Here is a 27284-nt window from a genome sequence, read left to right on the forward strand (position 1 = left end):
CTTATCACATCAAATCCCAACTATCATCACCAGTGCCATGTTGACTTTCTGAAAAAAGTTGCAAATCGACCTGCCCTAATATAACAAATCCTTGATTGTGATTGCTGGTTAGAAGCAAACATAAAAAATGTTATCCGACGTTTAATTTTGTTTTAAAAAGCATTAAATATGTTGAGCAATATTTAAAATCTTCGATGCATGTGAACTTTTCGCCCCCCCCCCCCCTCCAATATTTTTTTTCCTTTTCATCTTTTTTTCAACTATATTTGCGGATTTTTATCGATTGGACACTAAGCTACCAGATTATAAAAAATGTTGAAAAAAAAAAATCAATATTTAAAGATTTGGAAGGTTGAAATGAGGTTATCATAAATTAGTTCAAGAAATGGGGGATCGATTTACTAGAATGTTGCATGTGAAATTGACCCCCCCCCTTTCAAATCTTTAGATATTGATTTTTTTTTTTTTTTTTTATAATCTGGTAGCTTAGTGTCTAATCAATCCGCAGAAGTAATTGAAAAAAAGACGAAAAGGAAAAGAAATTGTAAGGGAGCGTGGAAAGTGCACATGAACTAAGTTTCCTTTAATTCAGTTTCACTTGGAAAATTACGAATTCATTTTATAATTTTTGATTATATTTTATAATTGAAAAACTCGAGCAAAATTTAGTCATTGGTTTGTCTACTCAGATACGAAACTAACGTTCAAGTAATTCGTTATTGAAGCAGTCAAATTATAAAAATGAGCTGATAAATCTATACTTTGAACTTTGGTATTAAATAAATAAATATTTTTTCAAACAAAACTTTGTAATGAAAAATAATAATTGCAAAATTGTTTTAATTCATGGTTTTCGTATCATTTCTGACATCTTTGTTGTTGTAGAGCGTCATCATGGCCCTTACATTGAATGATCTCGCGTCTTTACTAAGGTATTTTACCACATCGTTTTTAATGATTTTCAAACGATAAAAATAAAATAGATATGTGACTATTTTATTGATATGAAATTAAAGCTATGTGTTTCTTTCATAGCATGCACTCATTTTTTAGTTTCAAGTTCCGTCCCGCATTCAATCTGTTTATATTTGGAGAAGTTGATGAATAGTAGTTGAAGAGATATCTTCGAGGATAATTTGGTGCTAATGCACTTACTGACCGCTCTATTTTTTTAAATCGTATTTCCAAGTTTAATTAAAGTTTTATGGGTGCTTCTACACTTTATTGCCGAAATTGGAGACGCCATTTTTATTTCACGCACCTGCTGTGCAAATGTAAGGGAGACACCATTATTTTAAACTATGGCCGAAGCATGAAATAAATAACAAAAACATTAAACTTCCGGAAAGAACTATGGAAAAAAGGGGTTTGTATGCAGTACTTTACCGATGTATTGGAAAATTCAAAATGGCACCCGACTCTCTCTCGGAGAGGGTAAGTTTGGGAAAAGGTATTATAAATAATAAACTAGACAAAATACTGTTAGAAATTCGCTCAATATATGTTACCTTGACATATATTCGGTTGTTTTTTAATAGTATTTTGTCTAGTTTATTATTTATAACATCTTTTCCCAAACTTACCGTGTTAAAGAGGCAGTCGGGTGCCATTTTGAATTTTCCAATACATCGGTAAACACTGCAATACTGCATGTTTTTCGAGCTGAATAAACATGTTACATTGAATAAAAACACAAAAAAAAAAAAATATCCAGTTAGGTAGAAAAGTAACTTATCTTGCCTTTGATAACATTTATTTGTTATATATTTGTTTTTTGACAACTTTTCCGAATCTATGTGTACAGTAATACAAACCCAAGCACCGTTTTATGATATGTTTTTTTTATTATTCAATTGTAAGATTAAAGTACAGAATAGGTACAAAAACACCTTCCCGATGTTAAGAATGACTTTTTAAATAATAACGTTATTATTTCAGCACGGATCAATAAGTGCACTGCATGAGTATCCTATCTTTTTAAAATATTATTTCCAAGTTTTATGACATCTTTTTAATTAAATTGTTAGGTGAAAGTATAAAATAATTACAAAACTCCCTTCCCTTCAGAACACCTTAAGAATGGCTTTCTAAATAATAACGTTATTATTTCAACACGGTATGATAGGTGCATAAGTACCATTATTTACGTATAACATTTGGAGTTGAAATCATCAGTCACTAACTAGTCAGAAAATGAATAATTTGTTTTAATCGGAAAATAAAAATGAGATTCAATAAACCCATAAACCGCCTGTAAAAATATCTGCAAAAAGTGATTAAAAGATCTCTAGATTTCAGCGGGAGGGATCACTTTCCTATATAAATTCAATGTAAAATAATCACCCACTTCCTAACCACAGCCACTCAGCCTAACCGTAGGAATTAATGAGTAATTCATGTTTCGCTGGTTTGGTGGACTGGGCACTAATAATCATTTTTGTTTTTCTACTAAAAGAGATATAGTGAAACAAGGATGTTTTACGGTGACATTTATTAGGTGGGTTTTTATCAGTATTTTGTTTTATTTTTTGAATTTTGAATGATTATTGAAACTCCGAAGACGGCATCCTCATTTTCACCATCTTGTGGTAGTTAATTCGGTGTTTCTTGTTTTTCAAACCGAATGAATGCTTTAAACTTATTCAGCTAGGTAGAAGAGTAACTTAATTTGTCTTTGATAATACTTATTTGGGTATGTTTTTACGACCTGCCCTAACGTAGCATAAAGACCCCATGTTAAAAACGCTTTCGGAATTAACACTCCCAACCTCGAAAGGCGTTCTTAACATGGGGAGGTTAGGAGTGTTTACTCTGAAAGCCGTTCTTAACATGGGGATGTTGGGGGGTGTTTATACTACATTGGGACAGGTTGTAAAAAATACCCTTATTTGTTATACATTAGGGATTGCCACACGAGTACTCAAAAAACTTCAACCAGAACTTGCCCCCATACCTACAGAACTGTTTAAATGTTGTCTTAAGGAGAATTGCTTCCCATCACCCTGGAAAATTTCATCAGTATGCCCTGTATTTAAGAATTCAGGTGATCGCTTATCTCCCTCTCAGTACAGGCCAATAAGTCTCCTGAGTAAGTTGCTGGAATCTGTGTTAAATACAGAAATAATCAACCATCTCAACAAAAATAACCTTCTTAGTGACACTCAATATGGTTTCCGTTCTGCTAGATCTACAGCAGATGTGCTTACAGTTATATCTCATAGGATTAGCAAATCTCTTGACGGAGACAACCTTTCTAGGGCAATTGCTCTTGACATATCTAAGTCTTTGATAGGGTATGGCAAAAAGGTTTACTTCACAAGATCTCTAGCTATGCTATAGCTGGAAATGTCTTCTCAATTATTAAATCATTTCTTTCTGATAGGTTCATAAGAGTAGTAGTTGAGGGGCAAAAATCAGAAGCTCACAGTATTAATGCTGGAGTCCCTCAGGGGTCCATCCTTGGTCCAACTCTTTTCCTGATCTACATTAATCTTCCAAATCACATCCTTACATCATTTGTAGACATTTATGCTGATGACACTACCATTTATGGTAGCACATCTAAGACAGTAAACGACCAAGTTCTCTCCGATTCTCTCTTCTCTGATCTTGAGCACGTAGTACAATGGGGAAAGGAGTGGCTGGTTACTTTTAATGTATCTAAAACCAAGCTTCTCTCTTTACATCATCAACATTCTGATCCACATATGGCATCAATTAAAATGAATGGCTCTCGTCTTCAGGAGGCCTCAAGTTTTTACAAGCTTCTGGGCTTGACCATTACTCCTGATCTTAAATGGAACACGTACATCAAATCTGTTGCCAAGGCCGCTGGAAAAATGGTAGGATCTTTCTATAGATCTAGTAGATATCTCACTACTGATGCAATTCTCTATCTATATAAGAGCCAGGTACGTCCAAGGATGGAATACACATTTGGGCAGGAGCTGCTAGAAAGGACTTGTCCTTCCTTGATAGTTCAAAATAGACTTCGTAGCCTTGTAGGAGATGTCCTTTTCGCTTCCCTGCAACCTCTATCTCACAGAAGAGATGTTGCGAGTTTGTCTCTGATGTATCGTTATTTTCATGGAAAGTGTTCGACTGAGCTTCAATCTATGGTTCCCCCTCGCCAAACTTTCACAACACTCGTCTAGCTGAAAACACTATCAATAATTCCCCCCACTCTTTATCTGTGCCTAAACCTAAACCTAGATTCCATGAACAAAACTTCTTTCTTAGAACTGCACGCCTGTGGAATTGTCTTCCGTTTTCCTGCTTTCCAGCTGACTACAATATGGTTGTCTTCAAATCTAACGTAAATAAGTTCTTGGTGAGCCGTTCTATATAAGTTAACAAATTTACCGAATTTCCATTACTAATGATTACTATTATTGTCCAATTTCTACTGTACACTCTTTAACCCTTATCCTTGAGTGGCCTCTTGACTTTGACCTTGATAATGTGGTGATGCCTGTGTAAAAAAAAAAAAAGAAAAAAAAAGAAAATTGTGAAAATTGGACTGCATGTTTCCGTGACGTCAGATTTGTGCGTACTATACGAACTATGGAAAAGCAGAAGTGGCTTAATGATTTTTTAACACCTTTGTTTTTCTTCTTCAAACTGCAATTAATAATTAATCTTTGTTATAATTTTGTTAGGTTTTAAGATTTACACAGTTTAATGATTAATAATATTATAAATATTTGTATATTAAATATGAAATACGGTTTTACTGAATGTTCTTTTGGTTACCTACGGGCTTCCATATTTTGTTCGGTAAAAAGAGACAAACAAAATGTGAGCTGTGGGGGCTACAAAATGCTTACTATTGTGCAACATACGGGTATGTTTTCACGTTTGGAATGTCTACTACATGGGAACGTTATTTTAAAGTGCCAATTATGTAAACACGATTTTCGTCTCGCAATTTCATTATTTTCGTTCGATGAAAAAAATGTTAAAAAATTATTACTGGTTTATTTTGCCCTTCTTTTAAATGGTACAAAAGTTATATTGATAATATTAATTTATAATAAAGTTACATCGTGTTACATATAGGGTGGGGTAATTCTGTGGTGACTTTTGGCAGTCCCTATTATACATTAACCACTTTTTCGTTCGGTTGTCTGTACCACATCCCCATTAATTTGTGAGGGAAAGACAAAACAATCTTTATTAGGAGGAGCACAAGTAAAACATGAAATATGGTTTTATGTTTCTAATATGTTCTGAAAACATAGAAAGACCCCCCCCCAAAAAAAAATAAACTTCATAAACCACAACATAACCTAAAGTCCAAATGGCAACTTTGAGATACTGGTTGACCACTGACCGAGAAAAAAATCTTTTCTTCATTATGATGATAATTATAGAAATAATATTCCAACATGATAGAAAATAAAGGGAAAAACAAATTTCTCAACATTACATCTTTATTTCAAGACTTTCTCAAGATGATTTGAAGAAATAACATTAATACAATGTTTGAAAATATTTATTACTTTTTTTCGATTGAAACTCGTTAAAATACAAAAAAATTTGATATTTCCTGAACAATTCAAATTCATCACAAATTCTCTCCAAACATTGCAATGCCCTATTTCATATTAAATACAAAAAAAAAAAAGATATACATTAATCACTTCTCTTATAAACAGATGTTCTTTTACCTATCTGCACCAGTAATACCTGGTACTTCTGCAGTTTATCGACTATGCTATATTTAGATAGGATTTTCAAGTAAAATTCAATTTTTAAGGTATCTTTTGTTTATTAAATTGTTAGGTGAAAGTACAGAATAATTAATAACAATTTCTAAATGCACCGTTCTCTTATGTAATCATTTTTTTAACTTTAAAGAAAGTAGACTTATTAAATTCATTTTAAATATGTAGACAATGTGTGATGAGATGAATGCCATGGCAGCCGATGCAACACTGGCACTGCACATGTATGATTGAATCCAAAGCGAGGCCTCATGCTCATTTACATATGTGTGTGCCTCAGGGGCATAAAAGACAGTGAATTTTCTTGTGTGAACAGCATTTGTTTCAGAGCCAGACAGATTCCTGCACATCGTTCGTTTTAGAAGAAAGAGAGGGGGAAGAAGAACAAAACAAAAAACTCAAACACAAAATAAATCTCAGTAAGAACTTCTTAAATCAGCATTCATCATAAACTCTAACACAATTAAACAACATAATGGTTTCTACAATTTATCTCCTTTAATCAGCAAATGAATACTAACCAAACAGAATTTGGATTTAGATCCAGGCTTACTATTTTACACCACATTCCCAGCAAATTTTTGTATGTAACATCAATATTATAAAAAATAAATAAAGAAAAATCTCTATTTCATAAATGCACCACACATTTTGAATTTTAATGGCTATGGTTGAAAAAAGAAACAAAAACAACTTTTTCACATCATAATTGCACCACATTTTAAAAAAAATTCTAATGACTATATTTTGCTTGAAAAAAAATTTTTTTTATCGCAAATGCACCACAGATTTTCAAATATTATATGTTATTTTTAAAATATTGTATGCTATTTCTCCAAAATTAATCATCTTCAGAAAGTCTTGAAATAAGGATGAAATGTTGATGAATATATAAATAATTTTCTTTTTTCATTTTCTATGCGTGTGTATGTAATTTCGTGTTATAGGAGAAATAACTTGAGTTTTTATTTACTTGTAATAGAGCATAAATACTTTTAAAATGTCAATTGAGACTATAACTCTTGTTCCAGGGTTTGAATTGTGCAGCTAGCTTAAAATGGTTATCTCTACAAAAATGAAATGTATATGTATATAGTTAATAATGAAACATTTTTATCATTAAATAATCTTCCCTTTTGCCTGGACCCATTAATGAGTAATAAATAAGTGGAGTATTGTGCAGCAAAACGTTTTTTCACAGTGCATTTAATTTTTGCATGTTAGTATAGTTAGGGAAATGGGGAGCAGGAAAGAAATTCCACAGGCTAACTGTTCAAGGAAAGAAGCTATAATTTAAGTCCCTCATTCTGTCACACAATGAGAGAAGATGAAAGTAATGGGTAGGTGCGTTGGTGAGTTAATGGCAAATTGAAGTCAATTAGAACAATTAAAATGGAATTCTTTTCAAACATAATTCTATCTGAACACTAAGAAATATTTTAGCATGTATTTTGTGGTTAAACTCTACTGAGAAACAAATGTCGATTAATTCAACTTTAGTATTATGATAATAATATATAGAGAAAGCGTTCATCTGTTTGCATGTGTGTCTAGCTAAAGTTCCCAAGATAGAATATTTAGAATATTCAAAATCCGAAGTCTAGTTGGAATATATTTTTTCTTAACTTTTTATGCAAATATGACTTCTCTCATAATTTGTGGTTTTCAATTTATATGCTAACCAGCAAAATTATAGCTTGCCTATGAATATTATTTTGCTCACTACTTTCCTCTGAGGATAAGAGCCATTCTTTGAAACTCTATGGAATAAAGAAAATTTTAAGTTTTCAATTTGTATTCCTTGTCAAATAATAAATTGCTGTAAATCTTAATGTATAGAGTTTTAACTGAATTTCTTATTTATATCTAGACGCCTCTTTTTTTTATTTGTTGCCTACTGTCCTCTTCTGACAAGAAGCATTAGGCTTCAAAATACCTTGTTATAAAGAGTATTTTTATTCACCTCTATTCGTGTATTTCCCTTATTGAATTGATCTATATGCACTAGTTTATACTTTTATATTTTTAATTTGTTTTTGTATATATATATATATTTTTCTTTTATTAATATTATTGGAATTTTTCCCCTTTTCCTTGTACATATTTATGAATTATTCCACGGATTTCAGCCTTTTGGATTATTTTGTACCATCTTCCAATTGCGTGATTTTCTTGGATTTTACTTGTGCGAATTCTTGGATTTATATTTTTGGATTTTACCGTCATTGGATTATTTACCTTTCACCAGACTATCCATTCACGTGAAATCACCTTTTTCTTCACCATATTCCCTCTGCTTCACTTTTTGTTATCAAGTAAGATCTTAGACTTACTTGCAGTTTCATCAAATACTTTTGTATGCAAAATCCGATCCCGCATTTTGCTAATTCCTACCCTCTGATGAGAAGGAAAGTATTTCTTTGAAACTCCGCGGATTAAGGACTATCCACTTATTTAGTGTTTCCTTTTCAGATTAAATATGTTTTTAACTCTTTTTCAAAGTGTTTTTTTAACATGCTTTAATACTTTATTAACTATTTGCTCTTAGGGGATCCATAAAGAATTAGAAGATTCTTTAAATGGAGACATTAATAAAAAGCTCAACATGTAAGATGGGGCTTAATCATCAATTCAATAAGGGAATTACATCAAAAGGGATAATTGCAAAGAAAGGTTTATATTTACAGTTCTCTTCACCTAACACAAGTCTTTGTACTTAAATACCCTTCTTTCATTTCCAGTTGCTCGATTACCCCCCCCCCTCCCTCTCTTCCTATTCATCTCATTTTGAATTTTTTTGCATCTCTAATTCTCCTTTGTTGTACAAATTAGAAATATTGCATTGGTTTTTCCAAAGCCCAACCCGGCATTTGGACATTTTACCATCACTTATTCTCATTAATACTTTGGACGCCTTTGAAAATTGGGCAGGTTATATTATATTCGGATACCCTACATTCAAGCCTAATCATTTTTTTTTATTATTATTTTTTCACCCCAAACAAGGCAAAGTGCTACTTTGATGTAGGGGGATACTATCAGGGACTAAAGTTGAGGTTATACTATGCAAGGAGTTGGGCAGCAAGATGTCTATTCGCATTACACTTGAACTTTTGCATGTCAGTAAAGTTGGGAAGCAGAAAGGAATTCCAAAGTCTAGCAGTTCTGGGGAAGAAACTATTAGATTAGAAGGCTTTCTTACATCTGGGGATCTCCACTGTGTAGGGGTGGGACTTTGCTGCTTGTCGGGTTTGTTGGGGGTATTTACGTCGAGAGGACACAAGGGCTTGTAGTTTGTCGGAGCATCCACCATTAAAATACTTGTAAAACAGGCAGAAGGATGCAACATTCTTTCGATGTGACTCAGGTTGAAGCTTAGATGACAGTTCAGGACCTATCAGGTTGGTGACTCTTTTGAACCCTGTCCAGGAATGAGAGACTAATAGCAAATGTGCGAGCCCAAATGTGACAACAATACTCCATACATTTTTTAAATTCTTTTTATTACATTTTCACCCTAAACAACGCACATTGCCACTTTCATGTAGGGGGCTACTATCAATGACATAATCTACAGGGGTACTATGTGGGGAGTTGAGCAGCAAGATGTTGGTTCATGTTACACTTGAACTTCTGCATGTCATTACAGTTGGGGAAGCAGGAACCCGGAAGGGAATTCCAAAGTCTTGCGGTTCTGGGGAAGAAACTACTGGAGTAGAAGTCTCTCTTACATCTAGGGATCTCTACTGTGAAGGGGTGGGATTTAGCTGCTTGTCGAGTTTGTCGAGGGTATTTACGTCGAGGGGGTATGAGTGCTTGCAGTTCGTCGGAGCATTCACCGTTAAAGTACTTGTAGAACAGGCAGAGGGATGCTACATTTCATCTATGTGACAGAGGCTGAAGCTTAAATGACAGTTCAGGACCTATCAGGTTGGCGACTCTCTTTTGAACCTTGTCTAGGAACAAAAGAATAGTAGCAGATGCACCAGCCCAAATATGACAACAATACTCCATACATGGGCGAATGGTGGCCTTATAGAGGTACAGAATACTTTCAGGCGTTAGTAGTTTTCTAGCACATTAGAGAAAACCTACCTTCTTCGCAGCGGTCCTGGCAATGCTCTCAATGTAATTGTTCTAACTCATTTTTCCTGTGAACTTTAGGCCGAGGAGTTTAAAAATGTACTTTCAGATAAAGAGTCTTTGGCCATTGCTATTGGTGGTAGAGAAGGTTTGTTGTAATTATTGAAGGAAACAAGTTTAATCTTGGCAGCATTGAATGTGACCATCCATTTTTGTCTCCGTTCCACTACAGATTGAAGGTCATCCTTTAGTGTTTCTGCCATTTCTTCAGATATGTGTTCATTTGTTTTCCTGTCACCTGTTATAGAGCGTGGTGTCATCAGCATATATACCCATCTCACAGACGATTTTGTCAGGGAGGTCATTTATGAATATTAGGAATAGTAGAGGTCCAAGGATAGACCCTTGAGGCACTCCCACATTTATATCATATTGTTTAGATGTACGACCATTGAGGACAACTTGGATTTTTCTCTTAATTTAAGTAAATTTGGATTTAATTATGTTAAGTATTCTTCCAATGATACCGTATGATCTGATTTTACTAAGAAGACCTTCATGCCATACCCGGTCAAAAGCCTTAGATATATCTAGAGCTACCACTCTACCCTCCCCTGCTTTGTCCAGTGAATGGTATATACATTCAGAGATTACAGTTAGGATGTCTGCTGTGGAATGGGCTTGCCTAAATCCGTATTGTTGGTCAATCAGAAGTTTAGCATCTGTAAGGTGATGGACTAGAGCTTTGTTAATTATGGACTCAAATATTTTGGCGAAAAGTGGGAGAAGGCTAATGGGGCGATAATTTACTGGGTCAGTTCATTCGCCAGAATTCTTGAAAACTGGCACCACAGAAGCAGTTTTCCAGCAAGCAGGAAAGCAAGATTCATTAAGACATTTGTTGTAAAGTTTGGAGAGAACTGGAGCTACTTCGGGGGAACACTTTTTTAATAGCACAGCCAAGATGAGATCAGGTCCACATGCTTTTGAAGTGTCAAGATTTTTTATGATAGTATGCACCTGAGCAGAGGTGATTTTCAGATCGTTTAGTGTGGCGTCTGTCCACAAAAGAAAGTCTGGGAGGGGGTAGTTAGCAGGGTCCAGTGTGGAGTTGGAGGCAAACCGACTGGCAAGCATGTTAGCCTTCTCAGTTTTTTTTTTTTTTTTTTTTACATAGGCATCACCACATTATCAAGGCCAAGAGGCCACTCAAGGATAAGGGTTAAAGAGTGTACAGTAGAAATTGGACAATAGAGTAATCAGTAGTAATGAAAATTTGGTAAATTTGATAACTTATATGGAGCGGCTCATCAAGAACTTATTTACTTTAGACTTGAACACAACCATATTGTAGTCAGCCAGAAAGCAGGAAAACGGAAGACAATTCCACAGGCGTGCAGTTCTAAGAAAGAAGCTTTTTTCATGGAATCTACGTTTAGGTTTAGGCACAGATAAAGAGTGGGGGGAATTATTGATAGTGTTTTCAGCTAGACGAGTGTTTTTTGTGAAAGTTTGGTGAGGGGGGACCATAGATTGAAGCTCAGTCGAACACTTTCCATGAAAATAACGATACATCAGAGACAAACTCGCAACATCTCTTCTGTGAGATAGAGGTTGCAAGGAGGAGAAAAGGACATCTCCTACGAGGCTACGAAGTCTATTTTGAACTCTATCAAGGCAGGACAAGTCCTTTCTAGCAGCTCCTGCCCAGATGTGGCAAGAGTATTCCATCCTTGGATGTACCTGGCTCTTATATAGATAGAGAATAGCATCAGCAGTGAGATATTTACCGGATCGATAGAAAGATCCCACCATTTTTCCAGCGGCCTTGGCAACAGATTTGATGTACGTGTTCTATTTAAGATCAGGAGTAATGGTCAAGCCCAGAAGCTTGTAAAAACTTGAGGCCTCCTGGAGATGAGAGCCATTCATTTTAATTGATGCCATATGTGGATTAGAATGTTGATGATGTAAAGAGAGAAGCTTGGTTTTAGATGCATTAAAAGTAACCAGCCACTCCTTTCCCCATTGTACTACGTGCTCAAGATCAGAGGAGAGAGAATTGGAGAGAACTTGGTCGTTTACTGTCTTGGATGTGCTACCATAGATGGTAGTGTCGTCAGTATAAATGTCTACAAATGATGTAAGGATGTGATTTGGAAGATCATTAATGTAGATCAAGAAAAGAGTTGGGCCCAGGATGGACCCCTGAGGGACACCAGCATTAATACTGTGAGCTTCTGATTTTTGCCCCTCAACTACTACTCTTATGAACCTATCAGAAAGAAATGATTTAATAATTGAGACGACTTTTCCAGCTATACCATAGCTAGCGATCTTATGAAGTAAACCTTTATGCCATACCCTATCAAAGGCCTTAGATATGTCAAGAGCAATTGCCCTAGAAAGATTGCCACCGTCGAGAGATTTGCTAATCCTATGCGATATAACTGTAAGCACATCTGCTGTAGATCTAGCAGAACGGAAACCATATTGAGTGTCACTAAGAAGGTTATTTTTGTTGAGATGGTTGATTACTTCTGTATTTAACACAGATTCTAGCAACTTACTCATGACACACAGGAGACTTATTGGCCTGTACTGAGAGGGGGATGAGCGATCAACTGAATTCTTAAATACAGGGCATACTGATGAAATTTTCCAGGGAGATGGGAAACTATTCTCCTTAAGACAACGTTTAAACAGTTTTGTAAGTATGGGCGCTAGTTCAGGTTGAAGTTTTTTGAGTTCTGATATAGGAGGAAATATTGGGGGTTGGCGGCCTTGGTCGCAAAGGGTAGAATTAGCTGCAAAGTTCTTGACAAAGAGTTTGGCTTTGTCTGATGCTGACGAGATTACCTCAGGTCCATTGATAATAGTTGGGATGGAGCACACGCTTCTGTTCAGGATTCTGTTTGCTATTTGCCAAAACTGGTGGGAACCAAGCCGCTGCTCAGCTACTTTTGACTTAACAGATTGAGCATACAACTCTCTTGCGTTCTTTATTACTTTCTTACAATGGTTGCTGGCAGTCCTGAAAGCGGCTTTAGTTTCCATACATCTATTACGTTTGAAGCAGTGAAGAAAGTGATTTCTGTACGCAATGGCAGCAGCACATTCTGGATAGAACCATGGCTGGCTGTTAGGTTTTTGCTGAAACTTTTTAGAGGGTATGAAACGGTCAATACCTACAATTAACCATTCCGTCAGGTCTAATACTATAGATGACACATCCTTTTTAAACATTGAATGCAGAGGTAGATCAGATATAAATGTACGGAAGCTATCCCAGTCAGCCTTAGTGTATCGATATACGTATGGAGAGGTACGTCTGGGGACTTATTACATTTCATTTTTATCTTAATTGATACAACAGAGTGGTCGGAAGATCCAAGAGGCGACAGAACAGAAACTGAACATAGTTCAGGACAAGTTGTGAGGAAAAGGTCTAGTAGGCTCGCATACTGGCCGTCATTGTCGGGCACACAGGTGGGTTCCTGAACAATCTGAGTGAGGTCATAGGCAATGGAGAAATCATGACAGAACCTCCCCTCATCATCGGTCTTATTTGAGTGGGTCAACCATTCGACGTTGTGAACATTGAAGTCTCCACATACGTGAATGTTAGCTGAAGGATAAGCAGATAGGACTTGGTCAATTTTCTCAGATATGCTTTGAAAGATAGTAACTCCGCTGTTGTGGGGGCGATAGAGAGTAAATATAAATGCAGTAGTGTGAGCTAAAGCAACCCGGAAGCACATATAGGGTAAGTTAGGATCTTCCCTGGAGATGTCCCTACCACATGGAAAGCTATCTTTAATATAGGCACATATTCCATGCTGAGCAAACAAGTTCATGATTGTTGGATAGTGGGGAATTATTTACTACACTGTTGTAGATTTTCCAGAAGTCACGGGTTCCTAATTTCTGTGCTTCAATGCGTTTTTTGGTGGTTTTAGTAAATTCTCTCAGCTGTCTCTATTTCTTTCTTACAGTTACTTCTGACTTCTATACATGGGCAAATGGTGGCCTTGTTGTGTCTAACTGTCCTCGTAGGGAGGCAAGTTAATAGGAACTTAACTAGAAACTGAGCACCTCCTACAAATATTTAAATATTGATTTTGTATTTTTTTTAAATATATAATTGGGTAGATTAGTGTCCATTCGATTATAATCCGCTGAAAAAAATTGTAAAAAATGACAAAAAAATATATTGGGATTGGGGGGGGGGGTACTGCTCGCACACGTGAAGCAAAAAAATCATATTTTACATATTTTACTGTTAAACACTAATGTAATGGATAGAAGTGCACACGTTACATATTTGTTTTTCAACTATATTTTTTTAAATTGACCAAAAATAACGCCAGATTGCTTTAAAATTATATATTCTGATAACCGAATAGCTCTAGTTAAGTTAATTATGTTCTGATAATATGAGCTCCAACTAAATATGTGTGAACATTTTTTTACATTCAGATTTTTATTCTTTTTAATTTTTAATTTGTTCTGGAATAAAAACAAAACAAAAAAAAGTTTGTTTACAGTAAAGATATTAAAGCTGCTGCTGCTTCTACACATCGTTTTTAGATACTTTTTAAAAATCGAACGATTTTTTCCAGGTATCATGATTTTAAATTGCTCGGTACCACAAGAGAAAGCCGGTTATTTTTAACGGATAAATTTAGTAAAAAGATTGATTTATTTAACAGTGGGTGTCCAAAGAAATTTTTTTTTCCAAATTTTCCAAACTCGTTATGTTGAAGTCTTTTTTTTTTTTTAACACAATAAAAAAATGAGCTGTCAAAAGAATTTCGGATAATCAAATCTATTAAAAGTGATATCTCTTCTAGTTAATTTCCAAATTTCATGACAAAATTCTTTGCGGTATGACCATTTACAAATCAGTGGGGGTGGGGGGTGTCATTACAAACACCGTTTTATGATGTTAACATTTTTAGCTCTTTATTTGCTTAAAACTCTTAAAATATATAATGTACGTTATTATTTATTAATTTATTTGAAAGTATATTCATTTTCGAACAAAACGGTGGTATTTTGAGGACTTAAGGTAGCAATACACATGAAAAGATTGAAATAGCTTAAAATATTTCAATATTGGTATGCATAGAAAGAGCTTGATGAGCTAAGAAAGAATCTTTTTAAATTTTTTAAATCTGATTAAAATTAAGGAAGTTATGACTATTTTTGTGACTCACACATTTGGATATTTTTCCCTCTTTAAGACCATATGCGTTTCGTCACATTTTTTACACTACTTTTTCAGTAAAAATGTCATATCTTTGTTAAAACACAAGACTAAGAAATGAAATTTACCATATAAGTGTATTTTTGTACAAGGAATCAGAATATGCAACTGAAAATCTCCCAAAGTTTATGGTTTCCAAATAATCTGCAGTAAATGTGCATAAATATGCAGCAATTCCTTAAAAATGCCATGTATCCATAAACAGAAAAGAAGTTGGAGAACTCAAAGTTGAATTGTAATGTGCTTTATGTACAAAAAACTTAAATCTAAACATAAGACCATTTAAAAATGAATATATTGCAATATTTCTTTGGTATTATTGTAGATTAACACCTTCTGTTTAACCCCACTCAACTCCTCCTGACCACCCCTCCAAAATGTGATTCTACCTTTTTAGGAAATTATGTATAAAATGCCATGAAAAACTTTAATGAAAGATAAACAAATTATTTTAGAATTGAATGTAAAATAATTTCCTATTACAGGTCATTCTAGCATTTAGGGCAGTTAACTGTTTTTTTTTTTCTATGGGAAAATATGCATGCTTTTTTTTTTTTTAAGATGATTATGTGTAGTTTTAAGAGGGTTTTTATGCAATGAGAATATGGGGAGGGTTGCCATTTGGACTTTGAATTAATTGTAGGGCTAAGGAAAATTATGTGTGAACATACTGAAAACTTGACAGAGACAAAGCTAACAAAAACAATATTAGAGGGGGGAGCGGTTAGTTTCACAAAAATTTAATGTAAAATAATTCACCATTTTCTGGCCATTCTAGCATTTTAGGACAGTTAACCAATTTATTTTTATGTGTATTTTTCTTTAAGGAAGGATCTATTTTTTGTTTGTTTGTTTTAGATGCTTGTATGTCGCTTACAGAGGTATTTTGTTGGGGGGGCTTGCCACTCGAACTTAGTGTTATTGTTAGGGCTAAAGAGTGTTTTAGGAGGAGACTTGCCACACATAATTTGGATTAGAGGTGAAGTCAAAGAAAATTCCATAAATTTGTTGATTTCTATTTTCGAGGTTGAAGGTGTTAATTCCATAGGCCGTTTATACTACACTGGAGCAGGTTGTAAAAATATCTTTCGCTTAATAAGTAGAAAAAAAAAATAACGAAATAAAAAGCTTCCTAATTGTAGTTTGATGTGTTTTCTAACTGCTTTTAAAATTTCAAGAATATTGATATAGATTTTGAGGGTTTGTATTACTATACACATAGATTTGAAAAAGTTGTCAAAAAAACAAATATATAACAAATGTTATCAAAAGCAAGTTACTTTTCTACCTAACTGGATAATTTTTTAGTGTTTTTATTTAATGTAACATGTTTATTCAGCTTGAAAACAGTGTTTACTGATGTTTTGGAAAATTAAAAATGGCGCGCGACTCTCTTGAAACGGTAAGTTTGGGGAAAAGAGTTAAAAATAAAAAAGTAGACAAAATACTGCTAGAAACTCGCTCAATATATGTTACCGTGACATAGGCTGACATATATTCGGTGAGGTTTTAACAGTATTTTGTATATATTTTTTTTTTTACTTTTAACTCCTTTTCTCAAACTTACCGTGTCAAAGAGAGTCGGGCCGTGCGCCATTTTTAATTTTCCAATACATCGGCAAACACTGTGCGTTTTTCGAGCTGAATAAACATGTTACATTAAATAAAAACACTAGAAAATTATCCAGTTAGGTAGAAAAGTAACTTATCTTGCCTTTGATAACATTTATTTGTTATATATTTGTTTTTTGACAACTTTTTCGAAAACGAGATTTTGATACTTATTTTGATTTTGAAAAAAAACATTTGTGGCTGTTCGCAGTAAAACATTGTTTTAATTCGCTGTTCAAAACTAATTTAAAGAATAAAAGTGCATGCAAGCTATATATCTACAAAAGTTTATTTTGTTTTTTTAACCATGTTTTTAAATTTGACGAGAAATGTGAGAAATTGCAACAGATTCATAATGCCGAATTGGTTGGGATTGTTGTTATTATATATTCTGAAAACCGAATAGTTCTAAACTAATGTTATTCTGATAACAAGCTAGCTCTAATTAAACATAAGAACATTTATATTCATATTTTCATGTTTTTCTTAATTCGTTCTTGAATAAAAATTAAAGAACGCGTGTTGTTTACACTGTGCTATCGCTGATTCTACAGGCTGGAGCTGCTGCTGCTGCTGCTGCTGCTTCTAGTAATACTAACTTCATTTGACCAAATTCGAGAAATAGAAACAATTTTTTTTTCGGGTAGGTCCTTTTAAATTATCAATTACTGCGGTCCTACTCAACATAAAATAATACTTTTAATTGATAAAGATAGTAAAAAGATTGATTTACTTACTACTGGGTGTCCGAAGAATTTTTTTTTCAAAATATTCGATACTCGTCATATTAAAGTCTTATTTTTAACACAACAAAAATAGAAATGGTCAAAAATATTTCGGACACTTGACAGTATTAAGATTAACACCTCTTCTGATTGGTTCCCAAATTTCATGACGAAATTCTTCATACAATCACGGTACGGACCTTTAGAAAACAGGGGGGGGGGTCATTACAAAACCTTACCGAAAACGCCATTTTATGACGTTCACATTTTTATCACTTTATTTGCTTAAAACTCTTAAAATATATAATGTACATTCATATTTATTAATTCATTTGAAAGTATATTCATTTCCGAACAAAACAGTAGTAATTTGAAGATTTGAAGTGCTTTGGTTTAAAAAATATGGCCATTTTAGTAGAACTACCTTGAAATCTGTGATTATCTAAAGCGTTTTTTCGTCCGTGTGTATTACTACTTAAGGTGCTTTGGTTTTTAAAATATGACAATTTTAGCAGAACACCCTTGAAATACATAATTATCCAAAGCATTTTATCATCCGTGTGTATTGCTACTCTAAGCATTACCAAAGAGTTAGGGCTCTTGTACTGTCAGTCGGAAACAGCAGCCAGCACCTGTCAAACCTATACCCTCAAATCTGTCAGACAAGAGTGGGCGAGTCCAATCATGTTAACATACATGGCAACCAATCACCCCCAAATACCCAGCTTCAGGGGAAGGGAATGAGGCGGATATGGAGGACGGCATTCATTGCTCTAGTTAGGAAACAAGGCTAAGCACTGGGCATCTCAAATGAGTCTCTCTGCTCCTGGCTAATATACAAAGAAGGAGTATGGAAGCCAAGTGGTAGATAGAGCCTATCTATTCCTTAAGCAGTTTAGGTTTGCAAATCGGTGATTTGATCGAGTCACCAGCTCTAGGAAGGTTGTTGACCAGGACTGAGGAGGCCTCCCTCCCCTGTTAGGTGTCAAGACGTATGAGGTTAGTGGCACATATTTAACATTGGAGTTTTCCTTCTGGGTAATTCTGTGTCAAATCATCCAGAAATATGGGATTTTGAAACCCATATCCACAAATCTGGCTGTAGTTTGCACTGCAGATAGACAATATAGGAACTCCTGAAAATTTGAGCACATAACTCCAAGCGGTTTCCAATTTAGAGCATTTTTCGTTTTGGCGTTAGTCACATAATGTGACGCCTGGACAACAATTTTGTGATATCATTTCTTTGAATATTTTCTGATTGAAAGATCGTATGGGCCTGAAAATTCACTCGGGTAAGTTTTTAACTCAAGGAATCCAAAAATGGCATCAGTGTGTGCCCCAAAATCGAATAAAAAAAGGGTGTGGCTGGCATGATAACGCATTATTTTTTTTCATATATATATATTTTTTTAGACACAATAAATTGTCTCTGGACCAAAAATGGTTAAACTTTCTTGCTTCGTTCACTCATAGTTTCTGGTATATTGTTGATGATAAAAAGTATTTCCTCCTCCTATTGGATGTGATAATCAATTTAGATGTGTTAAACTCACGTCGCACCTTAATTTTGGAATAAATTTTGGAGTAAGCCAGATACAGTTAAGTTCTGGTAAAAATTTCAATGATCTGGCAATCTTCAAGATTAGTTGATGAGTATGCTTCTTTATAAGAAACTGTTTTATAAGAAGCCAGTAATAGAATAGTAAAAATCTTAAGAAACTTGTAGTACTATCTCAAGCCAACAATTTTGATTAAGAAACTTTTTGACCCTCAAAAGACTGGGGGGGGGGGTTATTTTAACTGAACTTTTTAAACTTGTTTATATTTTCCTGAAAACGTAATTTTTTGGCTTTGATTTTCTATATAGCTTCCTGAATATTTCTAACCTATCATAAAGTGTCAAAACATCATAAATTTATAAAATAATTTTTTTCCAGAAATGTCGCAGAGATCAAATTTTTCAGAAATTCCAAAATAATAAAAGTGACCTAAATTGATCAAAATACAAAATTTTATTACTTTTCATGAAAACCTAAAACTATGTGGAATCTATCTGAAAACATAAAAATGTTGATTATAGTAGCAAAACTTGATGGAAAAAAAATCGGTTTTCCTGAAAAATCAGCATTTTTCTTAAAATCACAAGATTTCTTTTCTCGATCATACTTCTCGGAGTCACTACACACCAACAAAATGCAAAGCACTGCTACTTTTGTTGATGTGTGATCTAAGAAGGTTAAGGAATGCAAAGGATATAAAATTGTTTCAATTGTGTTTCGTGGGGTTTATAAACATTTTTAAAATTATGGTCAAGCTGCCCCCCCCTCACGCCCACTGCACTATGGAAAAAAACACATTAATTAAGAAACTTTTGTAACTATGTGTTGTATATTTATCTAATAAGGGGGAACGTTGTGTGATCGTCTAGTGGTCCAGTCTATTCGTTCATATACCGTTGTATGTGTGTGTGTGTGGTACATGTATTATTTGGACATACCTTCATGCGTCGGGGATGTTGTTCTATCTGGATTCATCTCGTCTCCTGGAGGGGGACTGGTACCTGTTTTGGGACAAAGATTTATTCACTCCAAGACAATCAATTGGTTTTATAGTTTTTTTTATTCACTTTCCAGATGTCTCGCAGAAGGATGGAAAGTGAATCTTTGGCTTGCGTGGTTTCTTCTTGGTCTCATTTCCACACACATCAGCCCCCCCCCTCAGTGGAGAGGAGGAATGACTGTTAAGCCATCCGTCGTGTTCTATGTCAAAACCCAATCTCGTCGATTCAGCTAACCTGATCACGTGACTCACACAAAATCCGATCAGCTGACCCTCACTTCCGATCAACGTGTCTACAATATAATTTACACATCTCACTCTCTTTCTCAATCCATTCTCTATCATATGTATCAAAAGTTAAGAAACTTCTTTTGGTAGGAGGCCAACTCATGTTTCTTATGAAAAAGCATGTAAGCAAAAGGTAGTGCAACTAGGTTCTAATTTTCTTTTTTACCTTTCTTCAGAAAACTTGATGACTTATGAGGCTTGCTCTATTGGTGTTCAACTCAATTTGATGCATCCAAAGTGGCATGTTTTAGCTCGATCTACAGGTACACATTCTGTTCCGTGGCATACATCAAAATGCAAAACTTCTTGTCGATGCCATTAAGTAGAACATCACTTACAAAGATTTGATATCAAAGTTAGTTTGTGATTCTTCTAACAAAGAGTGTATGATGCATCACTCTGAAAACTGCCCTGGGAGAGAAGCATTGCAAAAATTCTTGGATGAGGAGCTGTATGATATGAACCCTGATGACGAATTTCATTTTAGTCAATGGGACACAACCGGCCATACAACATTAACATATACAGAATATAAAGATCTGTTGATTGAAACTTTTGATAATCTTGCTAGACACTCATATCTAACAAAATGTCAAGCCAGATACTTGAATCAAAAGAAAGAGGATTTTTGTTCCAATGAGATCCTTGTTCTGGGAGACTTTGCAAAAAACTTTCAATTTTTAATACAGACAAAATTCAATGTTATCATTGGAGTAAGGAATATTGTATCCTGCACTCAGTAGTGATTTACTACCAAGATTCTGATCAGCAGCTAAAGCACATTTCATTGTGTTTTATTTCCGATGACAAAACCCATGACACTGCATTTGTGTATCAAACTCAGACACTGACTGTTCACTTAATCTAGACTTTATTACCGCATGTGAACAAATGATTGCTGTGGTGCTCAATATAAAACCTTCAAGAATTTCATCAATTTATGCTTGCATAAGGAGGACTTTGGTATTGAAGGTGATTAAGTTTTCTTTGCCACCAGTCATGGAAAATCCTCTTATGATGAAATTGGGGGTTCAATAAAGTGCCATGTAGCTAAGCGGTTACTCCAACGCCCTCTAAATAATCAAATCTTAGATTATAAAGCCATTCTTGCTATCTGCCAGTTGTCTGCCATCCGTTTCTTTGTGATCAGTAAGGAAATCGAGAAGATGAGAAAGCTGCTTGAAGCAAGGTTTTCCAGTGCCAGTAACCAGAGCTACATTTTTGTACCATTGTCAACATCACAAATTGGTCATAAGTTGTCCAGTATGGATGAACTATATATTGATATTCATGACTTGCAGTCAATTCTTTATAACTCTGACCAATCCAATATATAACCTTTCTGATGGGTTGGTATCGTGAATGAAATAAATGCAGAGGAAGGTGATGTAACTGTCAAGTTCATGCATCTCCATGGACCAAGCGAGACATACAGTTGGCTGCAGATTGATGATACATGGTTTGTTCCCATCAAGAAAACTCTTTGTGTTGTATCCCCAACAACATGTACCAGAAGGACATACACAATAACTAAGAGTATCAAAAAAACACTTCTGCATTTCAGTGGCATAAAGGACACAACAGCATGTAAATGTTGAATACTGAGTTTGCTTCACTATTTTCTGAATATCATTTCACTGCAACTGTTTTATCTTTATTTTTACATATTCAATTTTTTTTAATGGACACCTGTTTGAAGATGAAATTAATGGAATTTGGCATGATTTGCCACTCCCCTGACTTAACACCGAACAGATTGAAACTGGTTGCTTCCCATGAAGGTACTTCTCAGGTAATAGTTCAAGTTCATTTTTGTGTATGAAATAGTAAAGAGGGCCCTAGCTAAAACAAGCAGCCCTTATCAAAATTGCCATGTTTTGTATAAAAAAAAAGGGAACAAGGAGAGGAGTCAAAAAGGTAGAAAATGAGTGTACATAGTTTTTGAATGATCTCAGGACTTTTTCCAAAGTCTTTACTTTCAACAGACAATGTAAGTGAAGTAAGCATTAACCATTTTTGGTGGAGACATAATTTAATGTGTGAGATAAATATATAGAGAACGCCTTTGGGAGAACTACTTTTATTGAAAATATCTGATTGAATTGAGCCTGTTTACTTCTGTAATGTTATGACCCTTTAGACTGTGATCATAGCATAGTATCTGTTAACTGTGGCAAGCGGGAGCAATGGTCAAAACATTATTATTATTGTTATTGTGTTCTTATTAATTGATTTGAGTGACAGATGTTCGCTGGATCAGTTATTATGATTAGAAGAATAAACAATTAAATTGAGGAAGAAATGATTGACATGTAAATCGCAAAAGGAATGCGAAAATAGAAAAAATATGTAAACATTATTTTGGGGTTTTGAATAAACAAATAACTAGGTGGATTAGATTGGTATGAGACATGGAATTAGGTGACGTAAGAGAACACGTGATGTAGTTAGTTTTGGAGAGATTGAGAGAGTTGAGAATTGACCACCAGAGCAGACAGACGTCTAGACAAGGGTGGATCGACAGCTAAGGAGCGGGCTGTATGAACAGAAAATGTAGACTAACTGCAGATCCTGTGAAAACCAATTGAGACAACTTTAATGTTTTTAATGGTTTCACAAATAAGAACAGTTGTCTCAATTATATGGTGCTGGTCGTCACTGAGCAGCAGGAAGTTAAAAGAACTCAAGAAAAAGGTATGAAGCATATATTATTCTTCTTACATATGAACTGTAAAAATATCCCGTGAAATAAGTCTGATACAACATGACTCGGTTTACACGTCAATATCATGTCCCCTGGCTAAACAACATACATACGATTTATACGTTTATTATCTGTCTGTTAAAAGAACAATATTTTACATCCACTAGATAACACATGACACGTTTTAATATATCATCTCCAATATAAACTAATATACAACACTTTTACCATCTGGCTTACTCCAAAATTGATTCCAAAATTAAGGTGTCATGTGAATTTAACACATGTCTAAATTGGTTATCACATCCAATAGAGGGAGGGAATATTTTTCATTATCATCAAAAATATACCCGACATACAATCTTTCAATCAGAAAATATTCAAAGAAAGTACATCACAAAATTGTCGCTCGGGCGTCATATCATGCGACTAATGCCAAAACAAAAGATGCTCTAAATCAGAAACTGCTTGGATTCAAGTGTAATTTTCAGGATTTTTTAGTTCCTATGTTGCCTATCTGCAGTGCAAACTATAGCCAAATCTATGGATATGGGTGTCAAGAAATAACTCTTCTAGATGAATGACCTGACCAGATGTACGAGTCTATCAGCACCGGCAGGGTTTTCCCTGCATCTAGTTTCAAAGCCAGGTATTTCTACGTCTCTGCGTGGGTTAGGATTAATTGAGTTAGTATCATTGTCGTTTTTTGAAACATGATATGCATGTTTTTTTTTTTTAATAGCAACAGCTATGAATGATGACAGCACAAAATCTGTTAGGGTTTTCTGTTTTCTTTCTTTTTGTATAAACATATATAATACTTCCCTTACTATTCTCCATAGTGAGGGATCAGCTGTTTCAAAATCTGACCGTTTTCTCTTGCAGTTCAGCAAGAAAGAGATCTAATCAACTTATTGACCATGTATCACTCAACTCTAATATGGTATCCTGTCACATAAAAATTTTGCTACTTCTTAAGAATAAAAAGAGAAATCTATTGATAAAAGTCATAAATATTTACAACTTTTGTCAAAAACAACAAAAATATTTAACAATATTTTGTCAACAGTATGTACACATTCAAATGAAGACAAAGTTTAATAAAAACTAGATATAATGATGCTAAAATAGATTTTCATTAATATCAGCTTTAATATGCACTTCATGAGGAGATAATAATGGTAGTAAAACAAAGAAAAACACGGCTCACATCAGTAAAACTTTCACTTTTAATTTTCACATCCTTATAATTTTATTTTTGTTTTTACATTGAAAATTTAATTATTTCAATTGCAGTGTTCTTTCTGAAAATTCAACCCAAACACAAACATTTGAGGTTTTGGTTTCCACATTTCATCATTATTTCCAAAAAGCAGATCATTATAAAGTTGGAACTGCTCTGGTAAGTTTGAAAAGAAATAGTTAATTCTTTATTGTATTTCCAAACTTCTCCCATATTGGAAATGATTTGTTTTAAAGTTTTCATATTTAAAGTTTCCAAGGCACAGGCCTGAAAAATCATAGTGGAAGGCAAATATGCGTTTTGATGGCCAGAAAATTAATCACTTGGGTGAAGATTGAAACAATAAAGGAATTTGTTTATTTACAATGTACAATATCAGTAGTGGAAGTAGAAAAAAAAAGCAATGAAGTCTTTAGAAATAAATGTTAGAGAATGTTTTTGAGAAGAAAAGTTAGCTTGTTCAAAATATTTCTTTGGGAACTTCAAAACCGCAGCACATTGGAACTTCATAAAGGTGGCAAAGAAGAACTACAAAAAAATAGCAAGTAAGAACTTAAAAAACTTAGCAAGTAAGAACTTCAAAAAACGTAGCAGGTAAGAAATTAAAAAAAGTAGCAAGTAAGAACTTCAAAAGAGTAGCAAGTAAGAACTTCAAGAAAGTAGCAAGTAAGAAGTTCAAAAAAGTAGCAAGTAAGAAGTTCAAAAAACGTAGCAAGTAAGAACTTCAAAAGAGTAGCAAGTAAGAACTTCAAAAAAGTAGCAAGTAAGAACTTCAAAAAAGTAGCAAGTAAGAACTTCAAAAAAGTAGCAAGTAAGAACTTCAAAAAAGTAGCAAGTAAGAACTTCAAAAAAGTAGCAAGTAAGAAGTTCAAAAAAGTAGCAAGTAAGAACTTCAAAAAACGTAGCAAGTAAGAACTTCAAAAAACGTAGCAAGTAAGAACTTCAAAAAACGTAGCAAGTAAGAAGTTCAAAAAAGTAGCAAGTAAGAACTTCAAAAAAGTAGCAATTAAGAACTTCAAAACACAGCAAGTAAGAACTTCAAAAAAGTAGCAAGTAAGAACTTCAAAAAAGTAGCAAGCAAGAACTTCACAAAACGTAGCAAGTAAGAAGTTCAAAAAACATAGCAAGTAAGAAGTTCAAAAAACATAGCAAGTAAGAAGTTCAAAAAACATAGCAAGTAAGAAGTTCAAAAAACATAGCAAGTAAGAAGTTCAAAAAACATAGCAAGTAAGAACTTCAAAAAAGTAGCAAGTAAGAACTTCAAAAAAGTAGCAAGTAAGAACTTCAAAAAAGTAGCAAATAAGGACTTCAAAAAACATAGCAAGTAAGAAGTTCAAAAAACATAGCAAGTAAGAAGTTCAAAAAAGTAGCAAGTAAGAACTTCAAAAAAGTAGCAGATAAGAACTTAAAAAAACAATAGCAAGAACTTCAAAAACGTAGCGAGTAAGAACTTCACAAAACGTAGCAAGTAAGAACTTCACAAAACGTAGCAAGTAAGAACTTCAAAAAAGTAGAAAGAACTTCAAAAAAGTAGCAAGTAAGAACTTCAAAAATGTAGCAAGTAAGAACTTCAAAAAAGTAGCAAGTAAGGACTTCAAAAAACATAGCAAGTAAGAGCTTCAAAAAACTAGCAAGTAAGAGCTTCAAAAAAGTAGCAAGTAAGAACTTAAAAAACATAGCAAGAACTTCAAAAAAGTAGCAAGTAAGAACTTCAAAAAAGTAGCAAGTAAGAACTTCAAAAAACGTAGCAAGTAAGAAGTTCCAAAAAGTATCAGGTAAGAACTTCACAAAACGTAGCAAGTAAGAAGTTCAAAAAAGTAGCAAGTAAGAACTTCAAAAAAGTAGCAAGTAAGAAGTTCAAAAAAGTAGCAAGTAAGAACTTCAAAAAAGTAGCAAGTAAGAACTTCAAAAAACGTAGCAAGTAAGAACTTAAAAAAAGTAGCAAGTAAGAAGTTCAAAAAAGTAGCAAATAAGGACTTCAAAAAACATAGCAAGTAAGAATTTCAAAAAAGTAGCAAGTAAGAACTTCAAAAAAGTAGCAAGTAAGAAGTTCAAAAAAGTAGCAAGTAAGAACTTCAAAAAACGTAGCAAGTAAGAACTTCAAAAAACATAGCAAGTAAGAACTTCAAAAAACATAGCAAGTAAGAATTTCACAAAATGTAGCAAGTAAGAACTTCAAAAAACATAGAAAGTAAGAATTTCAATAAAGTAACAGGTAAGAACTTCAAAAAACGTAGCAAGTAAGAACTTCAAAACAGTAGCAAGTAAGAACTTCAAAAAAGTAGCAAGTAAGAACTTCAAAAAAGTAGCAACTGCTATGTTTTTTGAAGTTCTTACTTGCTATGTTTTTTGAAGTTCTTACTTGCTACTTTTTTGAAGTTCTTACTTGCTACTTTTTTGACTTTCTTACTGGCTCCTTTTATAAAGTTCTTACTTGCTACTTTTTTGAACTTCTTACTTGCTCCTTTTATGAAGTTCTTACTTGCTACTGTTTTGAACTTCTTATTTGCTATGTTTTTTGAAGTTCTTACTTGCTACTTTTTTGAAGCTTACTTGCTACTTTTTTGAAGTTCTTACTTGCTATGTTTTTTGAAGTTCTTACTTGCTATGTTTTTTGAAGTTCTTTCTTGCTACTTTTTTGAAGTTCTTACTTGCTACTTTTTTGAAGTTCTTACTTGCTACTTTTTTGAAGTTTTTACTTGCTATATTTTTTGAAGTTCTTAATTTCTACGTTTTTTGAAGTTCTTACTTGCTACTTTTTTGAAGTTCTTACTTGCTACTTTTTTGAAGTTCTTACTTGCTATGTTTTTTGAACTTCTTACTTGCTATGTTTTTTGAAGTTCTTACTTGCTACTTTTTTTAAATTCTTACTTGCTACTTATTTGAAGTTCTTACTTGCTATGTTTTTTGAAGTTCATAATTTCTACGCTTTTTGAAGTTCTTACTTGCTATTTTTTTGAAGTTCTTACTTGCTACTTTTTTGAAGTTCTTACTTGCTACTTTTTTGAAGTTCTTACTTGCTATGTTTTTTAAAGTTCATAATTTCTACGTTTTCTGAAGTTCTTACTTGCTA

General features: G+C 33.9%; 1 protein-coding gene across 4 annotated transcripts in view; it reads left to right on the top strand.

The window, feature by feature from the left end:
• The first annotated feature begins 848 nt into the window (after positions 1–848).
• The window catches only part of LOC145276885 (CCR4-NOT transcription complex subunit 11-like), a 100123-nt gene continuing 73687 nt past the window's right edge, over positions 849–27284 (top strand). Inside the window, exons 1-3 of one of the 4 annotated variants that reach the window (XM_080128314.1) lie at positions 856–932; positions 21964–22056; positions 24265–24370. In XM_080128314.1, coding sequence (XP_079984440.1) covers positions 22040–22056; positions 24265–24370 — 123 coding nt within the window. In that variant the 5' untranslated portion in view covers positions 856–932; positions 21964–22039. Of the gene's footprint in view, positions 933–21963; positions 22057–24264; positions 24371–27284 lie in introns of all 4 variants that reach the window. The other 3 variants (XM_080128310.1, XM_080128312.1, XM_080128313.1) reach the window with 3 other exon arrangements.

The sequence above is a fragment of the Euprymna scolopes genome, chromosome 5, assembly GCF_053919585.1.
Source record: "Euprymna scolopes isolate OS-2025 chromosome 5, ASM5391958v1, whole genome shotgun sequence".
NCBI classification, from domain to species: Eukaryota; Metazoa; Mollusca; class Cephalopoda; order Sepiida; family Sepiolidae; genus Euprymna; species Euprymna scolopes.